The 26,078-nt window shown below is 45.0% G+C and overlaps 1 protein-coding gene across 4 annotated transcripts in view; it reads left to right on the top strand.

Moving 5' to 3' along the window:
• Positions 1–690: 690 nt before the first annotated feature.
• Positions 691–26,078, top strand: part of Racgap1 (Rac GTPase activating protein 1) — a 30,560-nt gene continuing 5,172 nt past the window's right edge. The window contains exons 1-13 of one of the 4 annotated variants that reach the window (XM_085831580.1): positions 698–812; positions 8,792–8,898; positions 9,340–9,424; positions 11,539–11,744; positions 13,511–13,647; positions 15,098–15,167; positions 16,818–16,871; positions 18,289–18,369; positions 18,893–19,010; positions 19,826–19,956; positions 22,278–22,442; positions 24,354–24,449; positions 24,531–24,729. In XM_085831580.1, coding sequence (XP_085687706.1) covers positions 9,340–9,424; positions 11,539–11,744; positions 13,511–13,647; positions 15,098–15,167; positions 16,818–16,871; positions 18,289–18,369; positions 18,893–19,010; positions 19,826–19,956; positions 22,278–22,442; positions 24,354–24,449; positions 24,531–24,729 — 1,342 coding nt within the window. In that variant the 5' untranslated portion in view covers positions 698–812; positions 8,792–8,898. Of the gene's footprint in view, positions 813–8,791; positions 8,899–9,335; positions 9,425–11,538; positions 11,745–13,510; positions 13,648–15,097; positions 15,168–16,817; positions 16,872–18,288; positions 18,370–18,892; positions 19,011–19,825; positions 19,957–22,277; positions 22,443–24,353; positions 24,450–24,530; positions 24,730–26,078 lie in introns of all 4 variants that reach the window. The other 3 variants (XM_085831579.1, XM_021183035.2, XM_021183036.2) reach the window with 3 other exon arrangements.

A 26,078-nucleotide genomic window follows, 5' to 3' on the forward strand; every position in this document is an offset into this window, starting at 1 on the left:
AGGCCCATCGCTTCCCTATCTCCCACCCCTCTGACCTCAGGCTGCTGATGTTTAAATGGACCAATCATGTGAAACCGCGCCAATTCCTCCCCCAGCCCCACTCCTTTTCTATAAAAACCCCTAGCTTCCAAGCCTCGTGGTCGAATCCACTGTCTCCTGTGTGAGATACGTTTCGACCCGGAGCTCCGCCATTAAAATACCTCGTGTTGTTACATCAAGGTGTTGTGTTCTATTCGTGATTCTTGGGTGCACGCTGAATCGGGAGTTGGGTGGGGGTTTCCCCACTAGGTTCTTTCACTCTGTCTACTTCTGGAATTCTTCCTATTCTACAGTGAGACCCGAAAAGTATTCAGTTATTAGTTTCCAAGGGTCCTATTTGACTGCGTGGGGAAACAGGAGGCAAGAAATAATATGCAATTAGTCAACAGGTTATTAGGATAATTGCAAGAAAGGAAGCTGGAGCCTGGAGTGTGAGTCCTACACGGGTCACGAAACACCCACTACTCCCGCAAAAGTGGTGTGTGTGTGCCCTTAGTCAAAATGGCCGCCTTTCGGGCGTCTCGCTAACGTAATGCGCATGCCCATTCTGTTTTGCGCCCGCCCCCCCTGGTCCTGACACATGCGTCTTCGTGATTATGAGCTCCTCTGTGATTGGCTGGTGCGTGATTTTGAACCGGATCTGGCGGCGCGGTTTTACACTGCCGTTAGCGAGGCGCGCCGCTGGTAGACAGCAGCCCTCCTGGGGCGCGGCGGCAGGAGAGTGAGCGCCGCGGGCCGAACGGGGTTGCGTGTGCGCGGGGCCGGGAGCCTCGGTAAGCCGGTCGAGGTCGCGAGCGAGCGAGCGGGCGGGCGGCGGGGAGGCGGGCGAGGGGAGGGGGCGGCGGGACCGGGCTGTTCTCGCCGCGGCGCTCCGTGCAAAGTCGGGGGCGTCCTTTTGAGGCGTGGCCCGGCGAGTGCGGGTGTGGTTCCCTCCAGGTGGTCTTGGCGAGCCCCTGTGCCGGGCGTGGGAATGGCGGGGAGAGCCTCCTCATACCCTTTTCTGAGCAACAGTCTCTTGAGGGAGAAATCAGGTGTTTGGGGAACCTGGCGACCTGACGTGGAGAGCCTCTACCTTCTAGGCTGTCTCCCACAAGGCTCATTAGAACATCCCTAGTTGTGGAGAGTTAGAATGTTGCAAATTCGGAGCCTATCTCGGGTGATTTTTTTTTTTCAGCTCCACCCCCTCCTTTTAATAATTTATTGCCCAACTCTTGTCACTGACCTACCTACCGTTCTGTGATTTGCATGTGAAACCCTTCGGGGTGTATTAATTTATATCAACAGCTTCCACCAACAGAAAAGCTAAGACTGTAATCTGGCAAGCATCAGAAACCCTCTTGTAGCGCCTACCAAAGTGTTTTAAGCGTTCCTTAATTTATAACTGTTTGTTCTTAACTATAAAACGTAGTGAGAATGGTTATATTACAACATAGTATTTAGGTATTCTGGATTCATGTCCACTAGCCAGGGTCACTTATATTTGGCTCACTCATTTCCCTCGGAATGAGAGCTTTGTTTTTGTGCCTCAGAAAGAGAGGAAGAAAAAGAGGAAGAGGGGGAGAGGCTGACTGAAGTAATCCCAATAGTGTATTGGAGGGTTATTGGAGTTACTGTTTACCTTTTAAAGTTCTATCACTCCTAAATAAACTGGACTCCCTGTATGTGTGATAGTGTCTTATGTAGCCCAGGCTGGCCTCTTGTAGCCAAGGATAACCTTGGACTTCTGAGCCTCCTGTCCTTGGAGTGCTGGGATTACAGGCATTACAGGATAACTTGGAGATTACATGTGTGATCCTACATTCTCAGTATTTGCTGTGTTGAGGACAGAAACCAGGGGCTTGTCATGCTAGAGAGGCATGGTATCAGCTGAGCTACAGGCCATCACAATTGTACATGTAAGTTCACATAAGACTGTCTTCTACTAACCCTTAAAACCTCTGTTGACTGATGAGGCTGCATGTCAGGCTGTCAGGGTGCAGTAAAGATAGGGACTCTTATGCTGTGTTAGACTTCAGTGCTGTCTGCTGGTCAGCTTGGCTTTTGGGTTGATGGAAGGTAGGTGTGTGTTTGTTTCTGTTTTTATTTCTATGCTGAGACAGGGTTTTGCTGTGTATAACAGCCCTGTATGTCCTGGAACTCTGTAGACCAGGCTGGCCTGGAACTCACAGAGATCTGCCTACCTCTATGTCTCCTAAGCACTGGGATTCAAGGTGTGTGCTGCCATTCTCCGGGTGAAAGATAATTCAGGCCAGAATTTCATCTGATAGTCACAAGGAGGTGTCTGGTGTGTTAGTGGAGCTAAAGATCACTCAGATAATTTGGCTGCAGATCTGAGACATTCTATCAAGCTCTCCACAAATACAGAAGCTCCAATTTTAGCTTTATAGAATTATAACATTGACTTTTACCCCTGGGTTTCCCCCATGTAAGGTTTTTATACCATGCTGCTTTAATAAAAAACCTGTTGCACCAAGCCTTGGGCACTGTTCTAGATACCAGTGGCTCTGCAAAGTCCTTGCTTTCCAGACAGTAAACTAAGTGAGCATATCAGGTGGAAAGCAACCAGGAGTTATGGAAAATAGTGTGGCTGGAAGAGACTTCACTGAGAAGTAAACTCCCAGGGGTGGGGTGGATGGGGACTGGATGAGATGGGGGACTGTCCATGCTAGAGATGGCAGCAGAGAGTAACTGAAAAACTGAATCCAAAGAGAATGACTAGACCAGTGGTAGCCCAACTCCTCAGTGCTTGCTCAGTGGAAACAGGATGCTAACAAACACAGTGTGTGCCCTGCCTGCCGTGGAGCTCTGATGGAATATGCTGGGCCAAGGGCGGGCTGAGGGTGATGAGGTCTGTGTCGCGCTCTTTAAAGGTCATTCTTTCCCCCTCCCCCAACATACATTCACATTGTGAGATCTGTCTGTCTGAGTTGCAGTCATTAGGAAAAGGCTTCAGAGATTGCTGAGACCGACTCTGGGTGGGTGGGCCTCACAGGAAGCAGTCAGTGTGCTGAGCTTACCCATCACACCCAGTTCTCCACCCTCACCCCCACCTCTAGTCTTCACTCATGGTGAGCTGGGAACATTTTGTTGACTCTTTCTGCAATTGATTTGCTCATAGGAACGATTGGTCTCATGATGGCATTTCTTCTGTCAGTTGGATGGAGCCTCTGATACAGAGCAGAAGCCGGACACTTAGGGAAATGAATTGTTCTCAAGTGCTTTTGAATGGAAGCAACTTAGTCCGAGCTTGTCTTTAGTAGGAGCATGTCTGTGGCAGTGGGAAACCTGCACTGTTAATGTCTTGGGAATCTCCAGAACAGCAATGTGTATAATAAAGTTTTTCATTAAAATACTTTGCTGGAAAACAAAATCAAGCAATCTGCCGTTGCTTTGTCTTGTGCAATGTAACACTCGATGCAGCTAAAAAAAACCCTGATATATAGTTTTTTTAATAATGTTATTTGTAGGACGAGTATAGATGCTTTTCCCAGGATACCCTGCAGTAAGATCTGTAATAGTCTGTTGTTCTGAAGGACTGTCTGTCTCTTTCCTAGGTGATTGAAATTAAATTGGGGGCTCAAAGCAATCATAGCAAGCTGAGAGTCTTTCTCCTGGTGTTGCCAAATTGCTCCCTTAGGGATACTCACAGATTGGGAGTGTAACACAGTGACTTCTCTACCTCTGGGGCTCCCATCAATAGCAGCTGAGATTCTGGGCACCTTTTGTTTAAAGTGCTCACAGGGGCCTTTGCAGTGTTGTCAAAATGCAGCAGCCTCTGCTTTGCAAGTGACAGCTGCTCCACAGCTGAGAGCAGCGCTCTGCAGCTCGACTGCTTCTGCCTCCTCTCACATTACTGCATCTCCTAGCCATGCTGCTAAATAATAAAGGGGGGGGGGGATGAAAATGTGGCCCAGCAGGAAAATTAAAGCCATTCTCAACTGACACTGAGAAGGCTGAGTGAGTTTTACCTCTCCACATTACGATTTGAGAGTCAGTAGTGATGCAGAGGGGTGGGGTTTGTCATCTATAAATAACTCCTGAGAGTCACTTCTGTAGATGTTAGTGAGACTATATGAGCCCCAGCATATAAAAAGAAATATATTTTACTAAACCAACTTTTGATTCCCAAACCTATATTTGATGAGCAAACCTCTGTTAGAGGAGGGAAAATGAGCTCTCTTCAGAAGCAGGAGCTTCGTCAAGGACAGCTTGTCAAACAGGTCAGGAGTTTGCAGTCTTTCCGCTCTGGGTTCTAGCTGACATCTGTGTTTATACACATGGCTGTGGTTTGTGTGACTGTTAGGATTTTCAGGTATCTGAGAAAATCTGCAGCATATACTATGGTGGATGCTTTATAATATTTTAGTGTGTTAGGGTGGAAAGAAAACAGACACTTGGGTGTCACTGGGGGCTCAGCGTTTAGTCATTTCAGGTTTCTGAGCCTCTAAGTTGTCTGTGAAATGGCAGCTTAGTTAATTAGATTCAGATGAAGAAAAAATGTGAAATGTCAAGTTTAGTACTCAGTTCACAGCAAAGGCATATATTAAATATTATGTAGTACTATTTTAAAAAATAGTCTGTGCTTCTGAATTTAGTGGAGCCTCATGTGGAGACAGTCTAGACAACTTAGGGGAAATTACTAGAGTTGTGAATCACTCTTCCAGAATCTAATTAACAGCTATCAGACCCGGAACCACACAAAGACCCAGTCTTGTTTTCATTAGCTGTACTTTTGATAGGGTTCAGTTTATGTGTTATAGCATTCTCACCTGCATTTGCATTCTCTTGTGAGGCAGGTGGTGTCCTGTCCACTCTGTAGATGGTCTCAGGAGTTACCAAAAGTAAATCCATCTGCATGGGTAGTGTCCTAGGCGTCACTGGCCTGCCTCTACTCACAATGATGCTGAGGTGGCGTGACAAGTACTGTGTCTATTTCATGTCTAGACACCATGTTAAGTACTGCGTGCTTGTGTGTTTTAATACCGTAGCAGGACATGCAAGATTTCTGTCCTCAAGTTTAGTAAAGTTAAACTAGTGTGTCTGAATAGCAACTAATGAGAGTGTTGGGGTATGGGCTGGAAGACAGGGTTGGAGGCAGGAAGTCAGTCTGACTGAGCGGTGACAGTTGTGAGGGATGAGGAGGCTCTGACCCATCTGTGAGAAAAATCTGCAGAAAAGGGAAAAACCAACAATATTTCTGAAATTTGGAACTGAACATGAAAATAGGAAGATAAAAATTGGGAGTCAGAGCCAGGCCTGGTGGTGCACACCTTCAATCCTACCGCTCAGGAGGCAGAGGCAGTTGTATCTTAAGTTCAAGGCCAGCCTGGTCTATAGCGCGAGTTCCAAGCTAGCATAGGCTACATGGTGAGACCCTGTCTCAAGAATTAACAGTAACACCTGGGAGTCAGTAGGACAGCTGATGTATATGAAGGAGAGGGGAGACTGGGGTTTCAGGAAGTTCACGGAGAGTCACCTTGAGAACTACAGCACTTGAGTTGACAGACCGTAGAGAGAAGTCGGTGTGGCCAACTATCAGAGCCTGGGTGGTGGCTGGAGTAGAGTAGTTGGATGAATTCAGAGAATTTGAGGAGTTAATTGAGGTAATGTTTGGCACTAGGAAAGATACCTGCACTGCTGGTAAACCTGGAGGAACTGACAGCTAAAAATTGCCTCTCTGCTTACAATAGAGCATTAGGATTTTAAATAGTTACCTCCGAGGTACACGGACATCAAAGAGACCAGTGTGACACTCTATCTGACAGCTACTGTGGTGCAGTGCATCATGTAAGTCTGTGGTTTTGGAATCAGGTTTGTTTTTAAGAGACCCCTGCTTTCTTTAGCTTGCCAGAGTGGCTCATGCTTTATAATATCAGCAGTTGGGAGTCTGATAGTAGGAGTGCTATAGGTTCAAAGCCAGCCTGAGCTGTCTCAAAACCACAGTAAACCAACCTCCAACCCCTAATCCCTGGAATAAACACAGGGAACAGAGTAATAACGAACAAAAGAAGCTTGAGGATTCTGTTTTTATTTCTACCGCTGTAACAAAATGCTTAAACTGGGTAATTTATGAAGAATAGATACTTATTTTGTGTGTGTGCACAGGGACCAGGTCAGCCTCCAGTGGTGTTCTTCGGGGAGCTGTCCATGTGGGCTTTTGGCTTTGTTTATTTGAGATAGGGTCTTACTCACAGAGACCTTGACTGCTTCTGCCTTCCCAGTGCTGGGATTAAATGATGGAGGGAAAGGCCAGGGCCTTCTCACTAAGGATCCTTCTGTTGCTTCCCCAGGTCACCTGCTCAGCTTAGAGTCTGTTCCTCTCTTTCATTCTGTGTGGGGTAGTGTTGTGTTTGTGGCATGGCATCCCGGTGGTGCTGGCTATGTTTGGTTGTGGGATTGCGCTGCTGCGGTTGTTGAGCTTGTGCAGGAGGGTCCTTATCCCCTGAGCCCTAGTTGCCGAGGATCAGACTTGGGTCCTCATGCTGGTGCAGCAGGTTCATTATGGCGAGCTCTCGACCTCTCCCACCCCCAGACAGGCATTTATTTCTTAGCGTTTAGAAAGTCCAAGATGAAAGTGCCAGGAGATGGCTTGGTCAGGATTTCCCATTTCCACAACGACGCCTTTTTATGATCTCCTGTGGCAGAAGAGCAATAGGGCAGAGTCAGTCCTTCAGGAACCTTTCCAAGGACACCCCAGTTCCTTGACATCCTAGTACTGCTGCATAGGGAATTCAGTTTCAGCTTGCATTGTGGAGGGCCTGGCACAAGCAGAGAGGGTCAGGTCAGGGCAGGTCTTACTGTCATTTAAGACACATTTTTGATGGTTGTTTTGAGATGAGGTCTTGTCATGTACCCCCCCCCCCCCTCGGCCTGGAGCTTGTGACCATCCTGCCTTTATCTCTAGTACTGAGCTTTTAGTGCACAGTACCACGCCTGCTTGAAAATAGTTTTTGCCTGCTGTAGTGGTGCACACCTTTAATTCCAGTGACAGGCAGATCTCTGGGTTCCAGAACAGGTCTTAAAAACAAGAAAAGCCACTCCTCCCATTTTCAACATCATGGTTGCCACAGAAACTGCTTGTCTGAGTCCCTTAGCAGAAGGTTTCTTGTTCTGAATTGCAGGGCACACTTATGATGCTGAGGTAGAAGCAGGGTTCACTTAGGATTTTGAGGTAGAAGAGATCAATGTCCCGGGTTAAAGCTGCTGGCTAGTGGCCTCCGTGTTTACTGGAGCCAGAGGAGATGATCGTGTGAGTCGATGCTGAGTGTTCTGCTCTGCAGCACCTGCTTGTGGGTTTGTTAAGTCTGTGGACCTCATGCCTTCCACGTGTCTTCTGCTGGCCTCCCGGTCTGATGCGGGGTTAGTGTGGTTGCTTAGCAGCGTGCCATGGCGAGTTGCCTGGAACCGGGTCTGTCTCCAGCTGAAGAGCATGGCTCAGCCCTGTTCAGGTTACACTGCAGACAAGCTTGGAGCTGCTAGAATTTATTTCATTTTATTTACAATCATAGCAGCTGTTTCATAACTACAAATGAATATTTCTGCAGTGTTTAATACAAAATATTTTTATGCTCACACATTCCTTTGTTCTTTGTGGGGTTTGGGTTTTTTTGTTTGTTTCTTTTCCTTTGTCCATTTCTTAGTGTCATAGCTGGCAGTACAATCTTACATTTACAAATATTGCTAAAAAATCAAAATAGAGTTCTGAAACTATTTTTCAGATAGAGTGGTCACCTAGAGCATCTGGGGTAAGAAAAGCATGAGAACTCTAATGGGTTCTGAGAGTATTTTATTCTTGAGTGAAATTTGGCTATTTTCTTTACTTTATAATTTTTGTCACATTCAGTAAATGTCCTTCTTGACCACTAAATGAACTTATTTTTCTAATCCATTCCTGGCTGAAGACTGTTTGGAACAGAGCTGCCTGGAAGGCGTGAGTTTTTAATGTACTATTTAGCAGGTCTTTGGGAGGAAGCACAAAGCCTGACATTCCCTCTACAGAGCACGCTACAAATGGTTTCCCCTGCCCTTGTCACTGTGAAGGTGGTGTATTGTCTTTCTGATGCCAGTGGTATAACATAATCCTCCGCCTATACTTAGGATAAATTTATTAGACACAGTCCCTGCATGCAGTCCAATAGAGAGCCCCGCACTACAGAAATAATTCTTGTGCTGCTGAGCTGGCAGTTTCCCTACTTAATCACTGTGTGATGTCACCTGGGCCATTGGTGAGAAATGTGCTGACCACGTCCTGCCTTTTAAGAGACAGTTGTGACAGGATATTAGCCAAAAGTGAAATTAAAAATAAACATTTTAAGTTACATTATAGGTTTTCAAAGTCTGAAAGATTAAAGTAACAAAAATGTTAAGTTAGAGCCTGGAGGGCACGGTGGCGCAAGCCTTTAATCCCAGCACTCGGGAGGGAGGCAGAGGCAGGCGGATTTCTGAGTTCGAGGCCAGCCTGGTTTACAGAGTGAGTTCCAGGACAGCCAGGGCTATACAGAGAAACCCTGTCTCAAAAAACAAAACAAAACAAAACAAAAGTTAAGTTAGATTTGAAGAAGCACAATTTGTGGTGTTATTTACAATCCATTGACATGCTCATTCCTGCTGAAGGCAGACAGCACCGGCATCTCTGTGAGGAGTAAGGGCCCTGCATAGACTAGACAGGGAGGGCAAGCGTCCTAAGTGCTTCCTAGTCTGTAAGTGAGTCTTTGCTTTTGTTTTTATCTTTTTTTTTTTTTTTCCAAAACAGGGTTTCTCTGTTGTAGCCCTGGCTGTCCTAGAACTCACTCTGTAGACCAGGCTGGACCCAAACCCAAGAGATCTGCTTGCTTTTGCACCTCAAGACTAAATCTAAAGGTGTGTACCACTACAGCCTGGCTTTATAAGTGAGTCTTTTATTGCAACTTCCGATCTGACACATTTGGAAGGCTGGGGCAGGAAGATTGTGAGTTCAAGGCCAGCCTGAGCAACACAGTGAGAGATTGTCTTAAAATATAAACAAGCAGCCTGGTGGGATGATGTATGCCTTTAATCCTAGCATAGACAGATCTCTTAAATCAACGGGGGTGGGGTGGGGGGGGGGAAGGAGGGAGAAACAAAAAAAGAAACAAGATGAAAGACGTTTTACTATAACTTAAGCTCACACAGAATTGTTGGCTTGAAATTCTTATAATGGTGGTTGCAGACAGGAGAGTCCAGGTGTTGGTCACTGGTAGATTTACTAGATTGATGCGGAATCTTTTGTAAGGGGGAGAAAGCAGCTTCCTCCTAATGTATATTTGATTTCTTGGCAGAAAGATGGATACTACAATGGTGAATTTGTGGACTCTGTTTGAGCAGCTTGTGCGCCGGATGGAGATTATCAATGAAGGAAATGAAAGCAGTAAGTCATCCTGAGCCGGGCTGGGGAGGGTGGGGAGCAAGCATGGGGGACAGAGTCAGAAGGCAGCCCAGCAGACCTGCTTATCTATAACGCCTAAGTGTGTTGCAGTCTAAAAGCTGGTGTGCTTTCAGGTTCCCCCAAAAAATAAAAGATGGCTTCTTATGGCCAAAGGCAAAAGGCGGTTGCATTGTATTCTGTGTTGGGGATCCCATGGGAGCCAGAGGAGGGCAAGGGAGCCTCTGGAGCTGCAGGTACCGGATGTCGTGAGCCTCCTGGATGGGTGCAGGAAGCTAACTCAGGTCCTCCCTACCCCGGAGCCACTGCTCGTGTTTTTACGGGAACTTTATGTGGCTCGCTAACTTTCTTGCTTTCTTGCTTTCTCTCTCTCTCTCTCTCTCTCCTTCTTTCTCAAAGATTTATCTGTTTATTTTATGTATGTGAGTACACTGAGGCTGTACAGATGGTTGTGAGCCATCATGTGGTTGTTGGCAATTGAATTTTTAGGACCTCTGCTTGCTCAGGCCCGGCGATTTATTTATTATTATACCTAAGTACACTGGAGCTGTCTTCAGACACATTAGGAGATCTCAGTACGTCACGCATTCTGCCAGCCTTGTTTTTTTTACTTTCTCCTTCCTTGGGTGTCTTTTCATAGAATAGTGAGTATTAATTGCCATTTTCTTATTCCATGAAGTGGGAAAAGTCTGGATTTCTCAGCATGTTGCTTTTTTTTCCCCCTTTTTAAGAGGGTTGGTCTTGGGCTGGCGAGATGGCTCCATAGTTAAGAGCACTGACTGCTCTTCTGCACTGACTGCTCTTCTGACGGTCCTGAGTTCAAATCCCAGCAACCACATGGTGGCTCACAATCATCTGTAATGAGATCTGACTCCCTCTTCTGGTGCGTCTGAAGACTGCTACAGTGTACTTACATATAATAATATGTAATATGTTGGGCTGGAGTGAGCAGAGGACCTGAGTTCAATTCCCGGCAACCATATGATGGCTCACAACCATCTGTACAGCCACAGTGTATCATATACATAAAATAAATAAAAATAAATCTTAAAAAAAAAAAGAGGGTTGGTCTCATACTGTGGCCCATGGCAGTCCTCTTGCCTCAGCCTCCTTTCTACAAGCACAAAGCCACCTCATGCAGCTCTGTTCCTCCTGCTCCCACATAGGCAGGCCTCCAGTTCACAGAGTAGTCCAGGCTGGTCTAAAGTGTGAGGGTATTGCATCCCCTGCAGCTGGAGTTACAGACAGTTGTGAGCTGCCATGTGGGTGCGGGGAATTGAACCCAGATCTCTGGAAGAGCAGCCAGTGCTCTCATTCACTGAGCCAGCTCTCCAGCCCTAATTTTTGATGCTTGATATTTACTTTGCCTAAGATAACTTTCATACTATCCTATTTTGCTAAAATTAGTCTGCTGCTAACAGAAGTTCCCTTATGACCCACTTAATACCTTCCTTCTCTCCCTCCCTTTTTTCCCTTCCTTCTTTCCTGGTTTCTGGAGACAAGGGACTCAGAAATCCGCCTGCCTCTGCCTCCCGAGTGCTGGGATTAGAGGCGTGCGCCACCACGCCCTGCGGCTCTTGACTTTCTAATCAATATTTGTATAATTATCACTGAATAGGATTATCGGTCTTAGATATCTATCATATTTATCCACATCTACTAGAGCATATTGTAGCAATTATACCTGAATTTGCTGTTTAACTCTGGCTCAGCAATATGTGACTGTGAAGGAGGTTGTTTTTGTTTTATGTGACTGTCCTGGTGTGTGACAGCTACCCCAAAGGTATCCCTCTTTGATTGCCTTCTGTTCAGGAGCTTTCAGCATTGGTGACATCTGGAGCCAGGTGACTAATGCGTCACATACTCCATAGCAGATGCCCTGGTTAGGCCAAAAGTGCATGGCCTGTTGAATCAGGCATTGCTTTCCACTAAGCTGCTGTCCACAGTGAACAACAGGGTTTGTTCCTGGTCATTTTCAGATGTGTTTGGCCATAGTCCAGCAAGACTTCATATTTGGGATGAAGCTAACTATAGGACCTATTTATTTGAGCAGCTATATCTTTGCTATTTGGATTATTGAAGTTTTTACCTGTCCTCAGTTGAATTCATCCAGGTTGTGAAGGACTTCGAGGACTTCCGAAAGAAATATCAAAGAACCAACCAGGAGTTGGAGAAATTCAAAGACCTATTGTTGAAAGCAGAGACCGGGCGGAGCGCCCTTGATGTGAAGCTGAAGCATGCCCGTAATCAAGTGGACGTGGAGATCAAGCGGAGGCAGCGCGCTGAGGCAGAGTGTGCCAAGCTGGTGTGCATTGCTTTGCTTATCAGACTGGTGATGGGGTGGGAAGTTGTTGTTTGGTAATGTTTCTACTGAACATACAGGCCCAGTCTCTCTTCTACATAAAGAACTCACTTGACATCTTGCATGTGATTAGAGATGAAACTGAAGCCTGTGACTTCAGTTTCATAGTTTGAAACTTTTTTAGTTTGAAAATTTATTTTCTCCTTTAGGCTTGAAACAGTTTTTCACTAGACAGGTTTCAAATAAGAGTTTAAAGAATTAAAACAAAGCAGCCAGAGATGTAAAGTTGGTGAAATGTGTGCCTGGCATGCACAGAGCCTTGGACTCCAGAACAAGAAGAGAATTCTAGAATATTTATCTAATACAATTTATTTGCTATTCTTGGACTGGAGAGATGGTTCAGTGGTTAAGAGCACTGACTGCTCTTCAGAAGGTCCTGAGTTCAATTTCCAGCAAACATGGTGGTTCACAACCATCCATAATGAGATTTGACACTCTCTTCTGGTGTCTGAAGACAGCTACAGTGTACTTAGATATAATAATAAATAAATCTTTTTTTTTTTTTCGAGACAGTGTTTCTGTTTATCCCTGGCTGTCCTGGAACTCACTTTGTAGACTGGGTTGGCCTCGAACTCAGAAATCCACCTGCCTCTGCCTCCCAAGTGCTGGGATTAAAGGCATGCGCCACCACTGCCCGGCTATAAATAAGTCTTTTTTTTTATTTTTTTTTTTATTTTTTATTTTTTTTGGTTTTTCGAGACAGGGTTTCTTTGTGTAGCCCTGGCTGTCCTGGCACTCACTTTGTAGACCAGGCTGGCCTCGAACTCAGAAATTCGCCTGCCTCTGCCTCCCGAGTGCTGGGATTGAAGGCGTGCGCCACCACGCCCGGCTAAGTCTTTTTTTTTAAAGAACAAAAAGAAAGAAAAACACTGTACTCTATTTAAAAAAAACAAAAACAATTTATTTGCTATTCTGTAGGTGTGGGTGTGTGTCTTTTGAGACAGGGTGCTACTATATAATTCCTGATGGCCTTAAACTCGGGTGATCCTCCTGCCTCTGCTTCCTGAATAATGGGTTTAGTGATGCATGCCACCATGCCTGGCCTATATTGTTTATTATAAATTCAAAGAACATTGTCCTCCTTTTATGAATTGGTGGCACTGGCCCTTTGTCGTCACGGCTGTCTAGCACAGGGTAAAGGGCTGGATGCAGTCATCGTCAAGCAGTGTGGCTGGAAGACAGTGTGCTGTCTTGGTGTGTCAGGGTGGGTCATGGTGCAGTGGAGAGCTTAGTCAAAGCGACTAGTCCATCGTAGCTCAGTGTAGATGCCTCAGGACGCCCAGGCTGGCTGCATTACAGCTTTGTGTCTAAGGTATTTTGTTCCAACATGTAGAGAAATATGCGACTTCCTTCTTTGATCCATAAAAGAAGCCAGTAATTGTTCTGATGAAGACAACACTTTAAATATTTCTGCTCTGTGAGATCTATTCTGGAGCTCTCATTCTAGAGCTCTCTCCTTGGCTTAGCAGTTTAATCTAAAGGTCTCATAGCGGGGGGGGGGGGGGCTTGCTGTTCTAGATGGGGTTGTTCTTACTCATCAGAAGCCGACCATAGTCTGGGCTTGGTGTGAATTAATATTCTATTGTTGTAATGCCTTCCTGAAGGCCCATTTGCATAATGTATTTTAATGTCTTGTGCCTATCCATAAATTTGAGGTGAAGCTTTTTTCTCTGGCTGGTTGTGATGGTCCACTCTGCGTTGGTCTGTAGGAACAACAGATTCAGCTGATTCGAGACATACTCATGTGTGACACATCTGGCAGTATTCAGCTGAGCGAGGAACAAAAATCAGCTCTGGCTTTCCTCAACCGAGGCCAAGCATCCAATGGCCACGCCGGCAACAATAGGTGGGGGACTGCATCTGTTGTTATCTGATCACTGCTGCACAGCTGTCGGGAGTCCACTGCTTCTTTCCGGGATGTGTGCTGAATGAAGCAGAAGGAGACTTAGGGGAGGGCGGCTGGGGAAGGTGAGGGAGGGAGGCCAAAAACCCACCCCCCATTTGCTTTCATTGTCTTTTAAGCTTTGCTTAGGTTGTTGTCTCACTATGGGTACAGTTTTGACGTTGATGTTAAATTACACATCAATAACATCTCCTGTACAATAACTAAGGACTGAGAAGGTGAAAACGGCTGTTCAGCTGTTCAGCAATACTTTCGCGCTGTTTATTCTCTGGAGAGCTCTTGTGGCTGCTGGGAGCTAAGACCAGACAATCATTTTGGTTCCACAGTCACTAGAACAGTTGCAGCCAGGCTTTGAATGTAATACTTCCAGCACAGTAAATAGGAAGAGGCTTAGGCCTCTTGTTTTGTACGCTGGTTGGTCCGAGGGGAATCTTACTTTGTTCGGTGTGGTGAGATAGGGCCTTAGGGAGTAGCCTGCCTTTCTCTTCCTCCCGAATGCTGGGGTTAGAGCTTCGATGCTGCTGCCCACATGGAATCTGTAACTAGGAAAATATATGATTCTCGTTTCTTTTTTTTTTTTTTTTAAGATTAAGAATATGAGTATTTACGGGTGAGGGTAAGCCATATGTGTAGGGAGCCCGTGAAAACCAGAAGAAGGTACTGAGTCTCTGGAACGAGAGCTATAGAAGATCAAAGCTGCCAGGAATTGAACTCCATCCAATCCTGGAAGAATAGAATGTGCTCTCAATCACTGAGCATCTCATAGCCCCACCCCCAACCCAGCCTGTATTTTGAGGCGGGGTCTTTCATATCTCAGGCTGGCTTTGAACTTCTGATCTTCTGCCTGTATATCGAAAATGCTACAATTACCTGCATGAACCCCTATCTCCAGCTTGGGCTTAATATCTTCAAAAGCCAGTGCTGGAGCTGGGGTTAGGCCCAGATAACAGAGTCCCAGAACCTTGAAAACTGGGCCTGGAGTTACACATTTGTGATTCCAGCGCTAGGGAAGCTGAAAATCATCTCCTGGGATAAAAGAAGTTCATGGGCGGCCTGGGCTAGAGGCCTTGTCAGAAGCCCAGTGCTGGGTAGTACTCACTTGTAGGCAGCAGCAGCCATGCTTGGAATCAGATTGAACCTCAGCCTGCATCCTTGTAGTATACACTCAGCAAGAAATACCCCATGCGCCTGGCTACAGTACTCTGAGCTGGTCTGCACTCATGCTGCCTCGTGGAGCCCATGGAGAGAGGCTTCCTGCAGCTCAGGCTTCAGCTGTGCCCTCTGGGAGCTCGCTTGCTCTTGTTACCTGAACAGTGGGACTTTCAGGTGCTGGTTGGTGGCTTTTATGTTTTAAGGTGTTCTGTATCTAACACTGTTACTGTTTTTATTCCAGACTGTCAACGATTGATGAATCTGGTTCCATTTTATCAGATATCAGCTTTGACAAGACTGATGAATCACTGGTAATAAACATTTGATTGCTAGAGTTATCTACTTTTGTTAACTTGCTCCTGCAGCAGCATCTCTGGCCCTGTCCTTGGCCATCCTTTATGACGGTTGTATTAGTTGATTTGTTACAGACTCTGAGCTAGTAATTTAAAATATAAATCCACACAAGCTATAAGATACTGACTTAAATATTTAGTTTCTGGAGTAAGAATGTGAAATTCAGGATTTGCTTTGAGGTTGAAGATCTCTGAAGGGTTTCTGGGAAGAACCTGTAGTAATTGGTTATGTCTTGACTTGTTAAAGCTCTAGAAATGAGCAAGATTGACCAGGCAAGGTTTTACTTTAAATTGTTGGGATAAGGTCTCACGTAGTAGGTGTGTCTGTCCTGGAGCTTACTATGTAGACACAGAGAAGGCGTCTGTGCTGCTGCTGCTGAGGTGAATAGATTTATCTTATGTCCAAGTTAGTCTGGTTCTTGAGGAAGGCTTAGGCATCCTTCACATTGTTAGAAGGAAACTAAAGCCCTTAGCTTCATCTAGATGGGGGTGATTTACATTACTGGGCAGCATATTAAGCAATTAAGCAATGGTTTGCTATGTTTAAACATGTTACCTTTTGTGGGCAGCAGACCTGGTGGAATTTCCATATAAAAGGTAATATTTCATATACTACTGAAATTTTAGTCTTTAATGTTGAGGAGACTGGTAGTCCACTGGTAATTTATCATTTCTGTGGAAGGCTGAAACCCTGCAAACAAAACAAAGTACAGGAAACTGTTAGTATTTGATGTTTTTGATGGAAAAGCAGATAGCAGGTACTTATTACGTGCCCAGTAGTGTTTTTACTTGTTCAACCAGAGAAGCAGATGTCCATTTTAAGGTTATAAATATTGGGCAACCACCTTCTGAAAAATGGAATGATGCAGGACAGGTCTTAGGTATATAATCAAACATCAGGTGAGTTCTGAGGGAAGCCCCTGCTGTGTTAGCTGTTAAAATTGGAGCTGATCAACCCATAGCGAGATGACTTGACTGTGAATTGGGGAAGTGTAGTCCTGTGGAGTCACTGTTTGTTGTTCTTGCTGTTTCCAGGAACTGTGTTTTTGGGGTAGCCAGGAGTAAGGGAATCATCAAGTAAGTTTAGATACTAAACTGAAGGCCAGTGAGTACAATAACGGAGGTGAAACCAGACCGTGGTAAATAGCATTAAAAGGTAAACTTGCTCTTAGGACCACGGAAGAGGGACTCCGAGGGTTATAGAAGTTAAGCTAACTTTTTAAGTGACACAGTTGACAGTAACAATCACTTGAGGAAAGAGTCACATCTCACATGGTCAGTACGATGTCTTCTATTCTCTAAGTTCTAAAACTAATTAGAGAAGTAATGAGCAGTAAAGACCCAGGCTCCTGAAGTGATCACGACGGGAGCTGACTCTCTGACCTTCCCCTGTCTCTGTGGCATTGCTTCCTGATTCTGTCACTGTTGCTTCAATATTTGAAGGAAGCCCATTAACTGCAGCTTTGGAACAAATGCCAGAGACCTTCTTCATTCCTCTCCCGGGGCTCTAAGTTAGCTAGTCTGACTTGTTTGCTGAAAATTTATTTTCGTAGGATTTATGAGTGACCTAACCAAAGGAAGAGATTAACATAGTCTAATTGCCAACAGGACTGGGATTCTTCTTTGGTGAAGAATTTCAAAATGAAGAAACGAGAGAAGAGGGTATGTATGTTCTTGTTGCCCCTGCCCCAGGGGGGCTTGAATGCAGGGCAGGTACACTCACTGTATCTCCTCACCAAGTGCCAGGTTGTCCTTAGCTCCTGTGTAACCAAGCTTTGATTGTGACCCTTCTGCCTCAGTCTTCCAGGTGGCTGGAATATCAGCCTTTGCCATCAGGCTCAGAAGTTTAGATGTTTTACATTTTATAAAATAAGAGGTTTTTGTGTTTGTTTGTTTGTTTGTTTGTTTTTTGCCTGACATCATGTCCCACACTGTGATCCTATCACTAAGAAAACTGAGTCAGAAAGATCATAATTTGAGGCCTCTTAATTAATATGGACCAGGTTGAACTACATTTCTATATTCTATTTAAAAAAAAGTCAACAGGCCTGAGAGATGGCTTGCAGTTAGAAGCACTTGATGCTCTTGTAGAGAACTTGGATGGAGTTCCTACATGGTGACTCACAAATGTCTGACACCCCAGTTTCAGAGGATCCAACGCCTTTAGTAGTAGCCTTCATGGGCTATAGCCATGCGTGTGGTATGTACACATGAATGTAGGTTAATACTAATGCACATAATATCAACATAAACATGAAGAGAAAAACCAACCAGCAAAAATCCCCATTGGTAAGTTTTTCTTTTTGGGAAATTCGGATACAAAACTGACACATCTCTAGACATTATTAAACAAAAGCACAAAATGTAGGTCAGCTGTGGTGGCACCTGCTTTTAATCCAGGCAGAGGCAGGTGGATTTAACACAGCCTCGTCTTTGTATTTATTACTAGTGTGTGTGTGTGATGTGGCCATGTGAGTGCAAGTGCATGCACACTTATCTCAGTGCGTGTGGGTGCTCCTCTCCAAGCCCCTGAGGGTTCTGGGAATTGAACGCAGGTCCTCAGGCTTGCACAGTGAGCATGAGTCCTGTAGGGGCCATAGTGATACTGCTTAAAGTGTGACGCAGGGCAAGATTCTACTTTATTTTATGGGTCTGGGCTATATCTTCATATAGTAAGAAAGAACATATTTGAGTTTGTTTTGAGTTGTCATGTGAATTTTTTATGCAAACATTTTGTGCTCTAATGTATGCTTCAGAAGCAGTGTGTGCATAATGGGATATGGAGAGCAATCTGTGCTGACGTGCTTAGCGTATTTGATGTATTTCCAAAGACTTCATGTTCTTAGATAGGATTACAGTTCTACTTTTTCTGATTCTGTATCAAAAGCTTGTCTCTTTTTTTCTATAGCTCTGAAAGCATTTTTGTGTTTGTTTAACAAATGGGCCATGAGAAAGAGCACATTGTTATTTATTGTAGCCCTGGTTCTTAGAGCTTGCATGTAGTTGTCTGATAGGATTACTGTGTTTTCTGGGTTTCAGTTCTACTTGACACTGAAGTTTGCTCTTATTCCCTCTCCAGCGCTCCAACAGTAGACAGTTCATCGACGGCCCTCCTGGACCTGTGAAGAAAACTTGTTCCATTGGCTCTACAGTAGACCAGGTAAGAGGAGTTGGGGCCAGAGAACTGGGGTCCTAAACACACCAGGAGTCAGTGGCTCTGCATAGTATGGTAGCAGTCGGAATACTACAGTGTTATTTGAGGAAGTTAGAGAGTTGTTCTGTGTAGTAAGATTGCCCATGTGAGGGGACTTTGAGTAAGATCTGTCAGCTAAGCCGGGCATGATGTGATGGCGCTCGCCTTTAATCCCAGCACTTTGGACACCGACGAAGGTAGATCTCTGCGAGTCTGAGGTCAGCTTGGTCTAACATCGTTCCAGGACAGCCAGAGCTATAAAGCAGGAATCTATCTCAAGACAAACAAGAAAAAGTTAGAACTGTCAGCTATAGGTCTGATGGTCTTTTGTTGTGTCTGTACGCCTGCAGTGTATGAGATTTCAGCCTAAGGACTTAGGGCTGGAATGTAAGTCTTAATCGGGATTTGGGAATTTTTACCTACTGGAAAATACCTGTATAGAAACAAAGTTAGTCTGTTTATCTTTCTTTCATTATGGGTTTTCTTTCAGGCAAATGAATCAATAGTTGCAAAAACTACAGTGACTGTTCCCAGTGATGGGGGACCCATTGAAGCTGTGTCTACTATTGAGACATTGCCGTCCTGGACCAGGAGTCGAGGGAAGTCAGGTCTGATGAACTTAGAGCTACATTGCCTCCTTACCGCCACAGAGCTGCCTGTGGTGGCACCTCTGTAAACTGAGACATGGAACTGGGAATTAGTGGGTAGCCTAGGCTTCATACTGACTTCAAGACCAGTCCTTGCATACATGGTGAGACCAAAACCCAGCTGCTCTTATAGACGGAAGACATAGGTTTAGTTCCTAGCACCGAGAGGGTGGCTTACAGTCATCTGTAACTCCAGACCTAAGGAATCTGATGTACCCTCCTGGTCTCCTTAGGTTCTGCACCATACTTGTGGTATACAGACTCATTCACAAGCACTCATACACTTAATAAGTCTCAAAAAAAAAGTAAAAAGAAGGGAAAAAAGAAAAGCCAGCTATGACATCTTGTACCTAAAAGTAAGTTGAGCCACCTAGGTGCTGAGACAGGCAAAACAATCATGTTTGAGGCTAGCCTTGGCTACCAAAACCAAACATAAATAAATAAAACACTGGTTAAAATTGAGAGTTGGTTTCTGAGAAGCCTCTTGAGACAGGATGTGCTGGGGTGGGTGGGAGGTTCTCACTGCCGGCCTGATGCTGCCAAGGGGTGGGGGGTTCTCACTGCCTGCCGAGAGGTTCCTTTGCTGCTCTTTACTTCTAGGGTCCAGCCAGGCTGAGTGTGCACTACTAGTGGAGTATTGTAGCTTTCCTTGGAAACTGTGTGTGTGTATTTGCTACTATCACTTATATTAAATGAAGTTAAAAAGAGAAAATGGGATTAAAATTGGTAAGGCTGAACATTTTTATAACAAAAGTTTAAATTTGGTCTTTTTCTAGGACCTTTACAACCTGTGAACAGTGACTCTGCTCTGAACAGCAGGCCGCTGGAGCCAAGAACTGACACAGACAATTTGGGCACACCTCAGAATACTGGAGGCATGCGCTTGCACGACTTCGTCTCAAAGACGGTAAGTCTGACATGGCTTCATTTCCTCTGAGGCAATTAGTGTGATTTTGGAGACAGATTCATTCTTTGTAGCCCAGGTTGGCCTCCAGCTCTGTCTTACCTTCTGCTTTGGCCTCCCGCATGCTGGGATGGTAGCACCTTCTCAACTCTCCTGTTTATCTTTTTATTTAGGGAGCTGGGGACATTGTTTCTTTTTGTTTAGCTTGTTTTGTTTTTTTCAAGACAGGGTTTCCCTGTGTAGCCCTAATGCTATTGGAATTCCATCTGTACCAGGCAGGCCTTGAATTTGAGATTTACCTGCCTCTGCCTCCAAAGTGCTGGGATTAAAAGGGTGCACATCTACACGCGACTTTATTGGGCTGATTTTATGTACACTCACATATGCTAATTTTATTCAAAGAAAATGACTTATTTTCTTTTTTTTAATATATTTTTTAATTTATTTATTTATTATACATAAGTACACTGTAGCTGTCTTCAGCCGCACCAAAAGAGGGCATCAGATCTCATTACAGGTGGTTGTGAGCCACCATGTGGTTGCTGGAATTTGAACACAGGACCTCTGGAAGAGCAGTCAGTGCTTTTAACCACTGAGCCATCTCTCCAGCCCAGAAATGACTATTTTCCATGTCCCTGCTGAGTGGGGGCGTGCACATGCCATGGCTGGTTCTCCCTCCACCATAAGCATCCTGGGGATTGAACTCAGGCCTTTCGGCTTGGTGGCAGTGCCTTTACCCACGGGACTTTTGGTAGAGCAGTTGATGCTCTTAACTCCTGAACCATCTCTTCAGCCCCCCCCCCCTTTTTAATTTCTTTAAAATTACCTTCATGATATTGCTGATCTTAGTGTAGGGTGTCAGGTCATTTGGAGTGGGAACTATAGGCAATTGTGAGCTGCCCACTATGGGTGCTGGGAATCGGATTGTGTGCTTTGCAAGAATACTAAGTTCTCTCAGTCTCTGAGTTGTCTTTGTAGCTCCATTGGCCTCTGCCATGCTGGAGTTATAGGTGTGAGCCACCGTTGCCTGGCTTTGCTCATCCATTTAAATGTACAACCTGCTGACATCCAGTGTAGTCATATAATTGGGTATCTGTCAACAGTAGCAATTTTAGAACATTTTTACCACCCAAAAGTGAAATCCTAAACCTAATAGAATTTCCCCCACCGTCCTATGCCACACCAACATCCAGTAACCATTGGCTGCCACCATAGACACCACTCGTGTCTCTATGGGCTGTCTATTGTAAGACATTTCCTATACAGGAGCATATAGTATGTGTGCCTTTGTGTCTGGCCTCTCCCAGTCAGTCACCCCTTCTGTAGCCTGTTTGTTTTGTTTCTCTTTATTTGATGGATGATGTCCCCCTGTATGGAAAGCATATGCCGCATATCCATCCATCAGTGGACAGAGCTTTAGGGTTTCCCATCTTCATCTGCTACATATGTGCACAAATGTCTCGTAGACCTGTTTGTTCCTGTTGGATATGCGTCTCTAGAAGTGGTGTTGCTGGGTCGTTTTGTGACTATGCTTATCTTTCTGAGGTTCTCCTAGACCTTCCCTCAGGTGGCTACTGTGTTTTATTTTACATTGCTGAGTAGTGTATGACTTTCAGCTTCTAGATTTTGTCAACATTTATTAAACGTATGACAAGCTCTATTCTTTGAGAATTTCAGACATGCATGTAGTGTGTGGAGACCCTGTTCTCCGGCCCTCTAAAACTTCTCAACACACTGCCGTACTCAGCATCCTGTCCTCTTTTTATTTTTTATTAATTAATTGAGACTCATTCGTGCTGCATTCGTGTATGCATAGGTTTGAGGATTCATGCACTGCAGCATGGGAAATGTCTCCGCAGCCTCCAGAGAACAGCCACTCCTACTACGTTCTGCAGCATGGGTGGAGGAAGGGCTCATAAGGATCCACCCCCACCCCTAACTGAGGAGGGGTTGGCAGTGGTCTTTTGTCTTTTTTTCTTCATCTTCCTCCTCCTCTTCTTTTTTTTTTTTTTTTTTTGAGACAGGGCTTCATTTTGTAGCCCTGGTTGGTTTTGAGCTCACAGAGATCCAGTTGCCTTTGTCTCCTAGGTACTTGAATTTAAGCATGTGTCACCATGTTCACCAGAGCACTGCTATTATTAAAATGAAGAAAACATTTTACAGTTTTTTTGTTGTTGTTGTTGTTGTTGTTATTGTTGTGGAATTATATTAGCATGTGTGATGGGCCTAAAATGTTGTTTCATACACACTGTGCACTTCATGCATGTGGTTGACAATAACTGTAATTCATATTATTCTATGCTTCTGCCCTGTTTTATCTTCAGGTTATTAAGCCTGAATCTTGTGTTCCGTGTGGAAAGCGGATCAAGTTTGGCAAGCTGTCTCTGAAGTGTCGAGACTGTCGTTTGGTCTCTCATCCAGAATGTCGGGACCGATGTCCCCTTCCCTGCATCCCCCCCCTGGTGGGGACACCGGTTAAGATTGGAGAGGTGAGTATTATGGCAGCCAACCGCCATTTGTTACGTTAGTCTGTAAAAAGCATAGTGTCAGATTTTTATTTTAAAATTATTGATCTCAAAAAAAAAAAAAAAAAAAAAAAAAAAGCCGGGCGTGGTGGCGCACGCCTTTAATCCCAGCACTTGGGAGGCAGAGGCAAGTGGATTTCTGAGTTCGAGACTGGCCTGGTCTACAAAGTGAGTTCCAGGACAGCCAGGGCTACACAGAGAAACCCTGTCTCTAAAAACAAACAAACAAACAAACAAACAAACAAAATAATAATAATATATATATATATATATATATATATATATATATATATATATATAATTATTGATCTCAAATAAAATTTCCCTCCATGAAAAATGAATAGAAATAGTAAAATGTCAGAATGTTGTTTGGACCTTTCTACAGCAGGTCCCTCCTCCCTTTTCTCTTCCTCCCCCCTCTCCTCTCCTAGGAAGATTTCACACATGCACAGTAGCCATTCTTATAGCCTACCCCTGGCTCCTAGCATTTAACTTTACAGTCCTGAACTCAAAGCTGTTCTTGTCCTCGGTCCTACCCGGTGAATTCTTTCTTATTCTCTTTCTTCTTATTATTGTTATTAATATTTTGATTTTTCAAGACAGGGTTTCTTTGTGTACCCCTGGCTGTCCTGGAACTTGCTCTGTAGACCAGGCTGGCCTTAAACTTGGAGATCCACCTGCCTCTGCCTCTTGAGTGTGGGAATCGAAGGCCTCTGCCATGATTCCTGTTTTATTTTATAAAAATTATCAGTTTATTTAGGTCTAGTCCAGAAACTCAAAAGATTGATTTAATTATTATTATGTATATATGTGTGTGTGTGTGTGCATGTGCGTACCAGAGCCTCTCTAGCTGTAGTTACAGGTGGTTGTGAGGCATGGAACATGGTCTTTAGCACTAGGAAGAAGGTGTGAAACTCTGGCAGTGTCAAAGCTGTTGTGTACTAAGGTGCAACTTGTGTATTGCCTGTGCCTTGACTGTCCTGTTATTCCAAACATAAGTCCGTCATCTTCTCAGCTGTGGAGCTTTCCCAGGCTGCTTTTCCCTGTCAGACCACATCACAGTGCAGCCCTGACGCTCCTGTACGGGGCTTTAGATGCCAGCACGCAACTGAGTAGTGGTTACTTCTTGTTGAGTGCAGAGCTAACATAGGCCTAGCCAAGACTCGAGAGGGAAAAGATTGTTTCCTTCAGTCGGCAAGGGGTATACTGGGATCATCAGCTCTCAAAGATCTCCAGCTCAGGATCCAGACTCAGAGATCTGCTTCCCTCTGGTTGTGCCACCACACCCAGCTCAGGCTGTGGCTAGCTTTCTCTTGTCCTGAGTAAAAGAAAGGGACTTTTCTTGCTCACAAAAGTGTGGTTATATAGACCACAGCATGAAGACAGAAGTGACTAAAGGCTCTATGTAGATGGCCTCAAACTCTGCTCCTCCTGCCTCTATCTCCAGTGTGCTGGGACACACGCATCACCATAGGATCAAGACCAGGATCTCATGCATGTTAGGTGTACGCTTATGTCAGGCGTAGAGCTGCACCTTACTCCTCCAAGATTCTTCAGAAATGTTATTATTTAAACTATGTATGGGTAGGGTATATGCACAGGAGTTCAGGTATCTCTGGAGGCCAGAGATGTCAGATTCCCCTGGAGCTGGAGTTACAGGTGGTTGTGAACCCCCTGATGTGGGTGCTGGGAAGTGAACCCAGGTCCTCTGGTAAACAGCACAGGCTTTCAGCTGCTGGCCACCTCTCAGTCCCCGAGTCTTGTAGAATAGAAGTTCAGAAGCTGACACACTTTGCTAGTGTTTAGTGACAGCTCTGTGCATGAGCCCTTCTCTCTCGGTCTCAGCAGTGTAAATAACAAAGCCCCTTCTTCCAGGGCATGCTGGCCGACTTCGTGTCGCAGGCTTCTCCCATGATCCCTGCCATTGTCGTCAGTTGTGTCAATGAGATCGAGCAGCGAGGCCTGACTGAGGTGAGGAGACTTGAACATGGTGACTTTGTGGTCTGCAATGGTAATTTGGAAGTTCCTAAGTAAGTGTCATCTTTATAATAGGCAGGCTTGTACAGGATCTCAGGCTGTGACCGGACAGTAAAAGAACTGAAAGAGAAATTCCTTAAGGTGAAAACTGTGCCCCTCCTCAGCAAAGTGGATGATATCCACGTCATCTGCAGCCTCCTGAAGGACTTCCTGCGCAACCTCAAAGAGCCCCTCCTGACCTTTTGGCTGAGCAAAGCCTTCATGGAGGCAGCAGGTGAGGGCAGAACTTGACTGTGGCATCAGCTGATCCAGGGCTGAGCTGTGTTTACAGTTTACTAATTTTTCCACCACCTGTACGGTGTCTGAAGTGTCCTAGGTACTCAGACTGTTGGGTGGGTGAGTGACGGTCCTCGCCTCCCATCAGGCCTTTTCTTCCCTGAACTAGAGAGGCTAAGAATGAGATGCTCTGTGGTTGAGCGCTGGCTTCTCTTCCAGAGGGTCTGGTTTTGATTGGTAGCATGGGGTGGGTCACACTATCTGGAATCCCAGACCGGAAGGATCTGTTGCTCTCTTCTGCCCCCCTCAGGCACCACATAAATGTTGGCAATGTATGTGTACACATAAAATAAAGGGAAGAATTAAACTTAGACTTCATAGGACTCACTGTGTGTGGGTCTTGGTTCTTGGTCAGGTTTTAGGTTGACCCTTTGAAAATAGAACCAGCTTTGACTCCTTTCTTTTCCACCACAGACCTTGTTAGCACCCTGTAAATACACTTTAAATTTGGTATTTGTCACGAGTCCTGGTACTCAGCTGTCCTCAGAATATGCTGAGAACCTGCTAACAGATTGTTTCTGCTTGTGCCCCTACATGACAGCATCTGTGCGGTGCTGGAGTGGTCCTTTCATACTCAGAGTTACTGGTGGCCCTTTTGTCTCTGTCCACCGGTTTTTTTGTTTTGTTTTGTTTTTTGAGATAAGGTTTCTCTGTATAGCCCTGGCTGTCCTGGAACTCACTTTGAAGCCCAGGCTGGCCTCATACTCAAAGATCTACCTGCCTCTGCCTCCAAGTGCTAGGATTAAAGTCATGCGCCACCATGGACTGGCTTGTCCATCATTTTTAGACTAACTCCAGTCTTTAACATGGTTGAAGAGACCTGTGTGACTTGGGTCCTGGTCATTGTCTGCAGCACTATTTTCTTTATGCCCCTCTTTCCTCTTTTCTAATCCTGGAGTCTTGGATTTCTTTTTATTTTATGTGTATATTTTATGTATATGTTAAGAGCCAGTGAGTGCTCTTAACTGCTGAGCCATCTCTCCAGTCCAGAGTCTTGGATTTGTAGTACACACCCACCTTAAGTCCTTCCTATTTGCTGCAGTCTTATCCCTAGCAGCTTCCCCTAGACATCTCTGTAGTGTGTTACTTCTCCCTCCCCAGTTTCTCTTCACATATTTTGTCCTTAGAAACACATTTCCTAAGCTGGGTGCATGACATGGTAGTCCAGTGCTTGGGAAGGATGGCAGGAGGACCGGATGTTTGAGACCAGCTTTGGCTACATAGTGAGTTGAGACTGGAGTAAGCTACCTGGAACCTAGTTTTAAAAACTAACCACAAAACCCGCCT

This window comes from Mus caroli, unplaced genomic scaffold (genome assembly GCF_978045245.1).
Source record: "Mus caroli unplaced genomic scaffold, Mus_caroli_1 scaffold_16, whole genome shotgun sequence".
Lineage (NCBI taxonomy): Eukaryota > Metazoa > Chordata > Mammalia > Rodentia > Muridae > Mus > Mus caroli.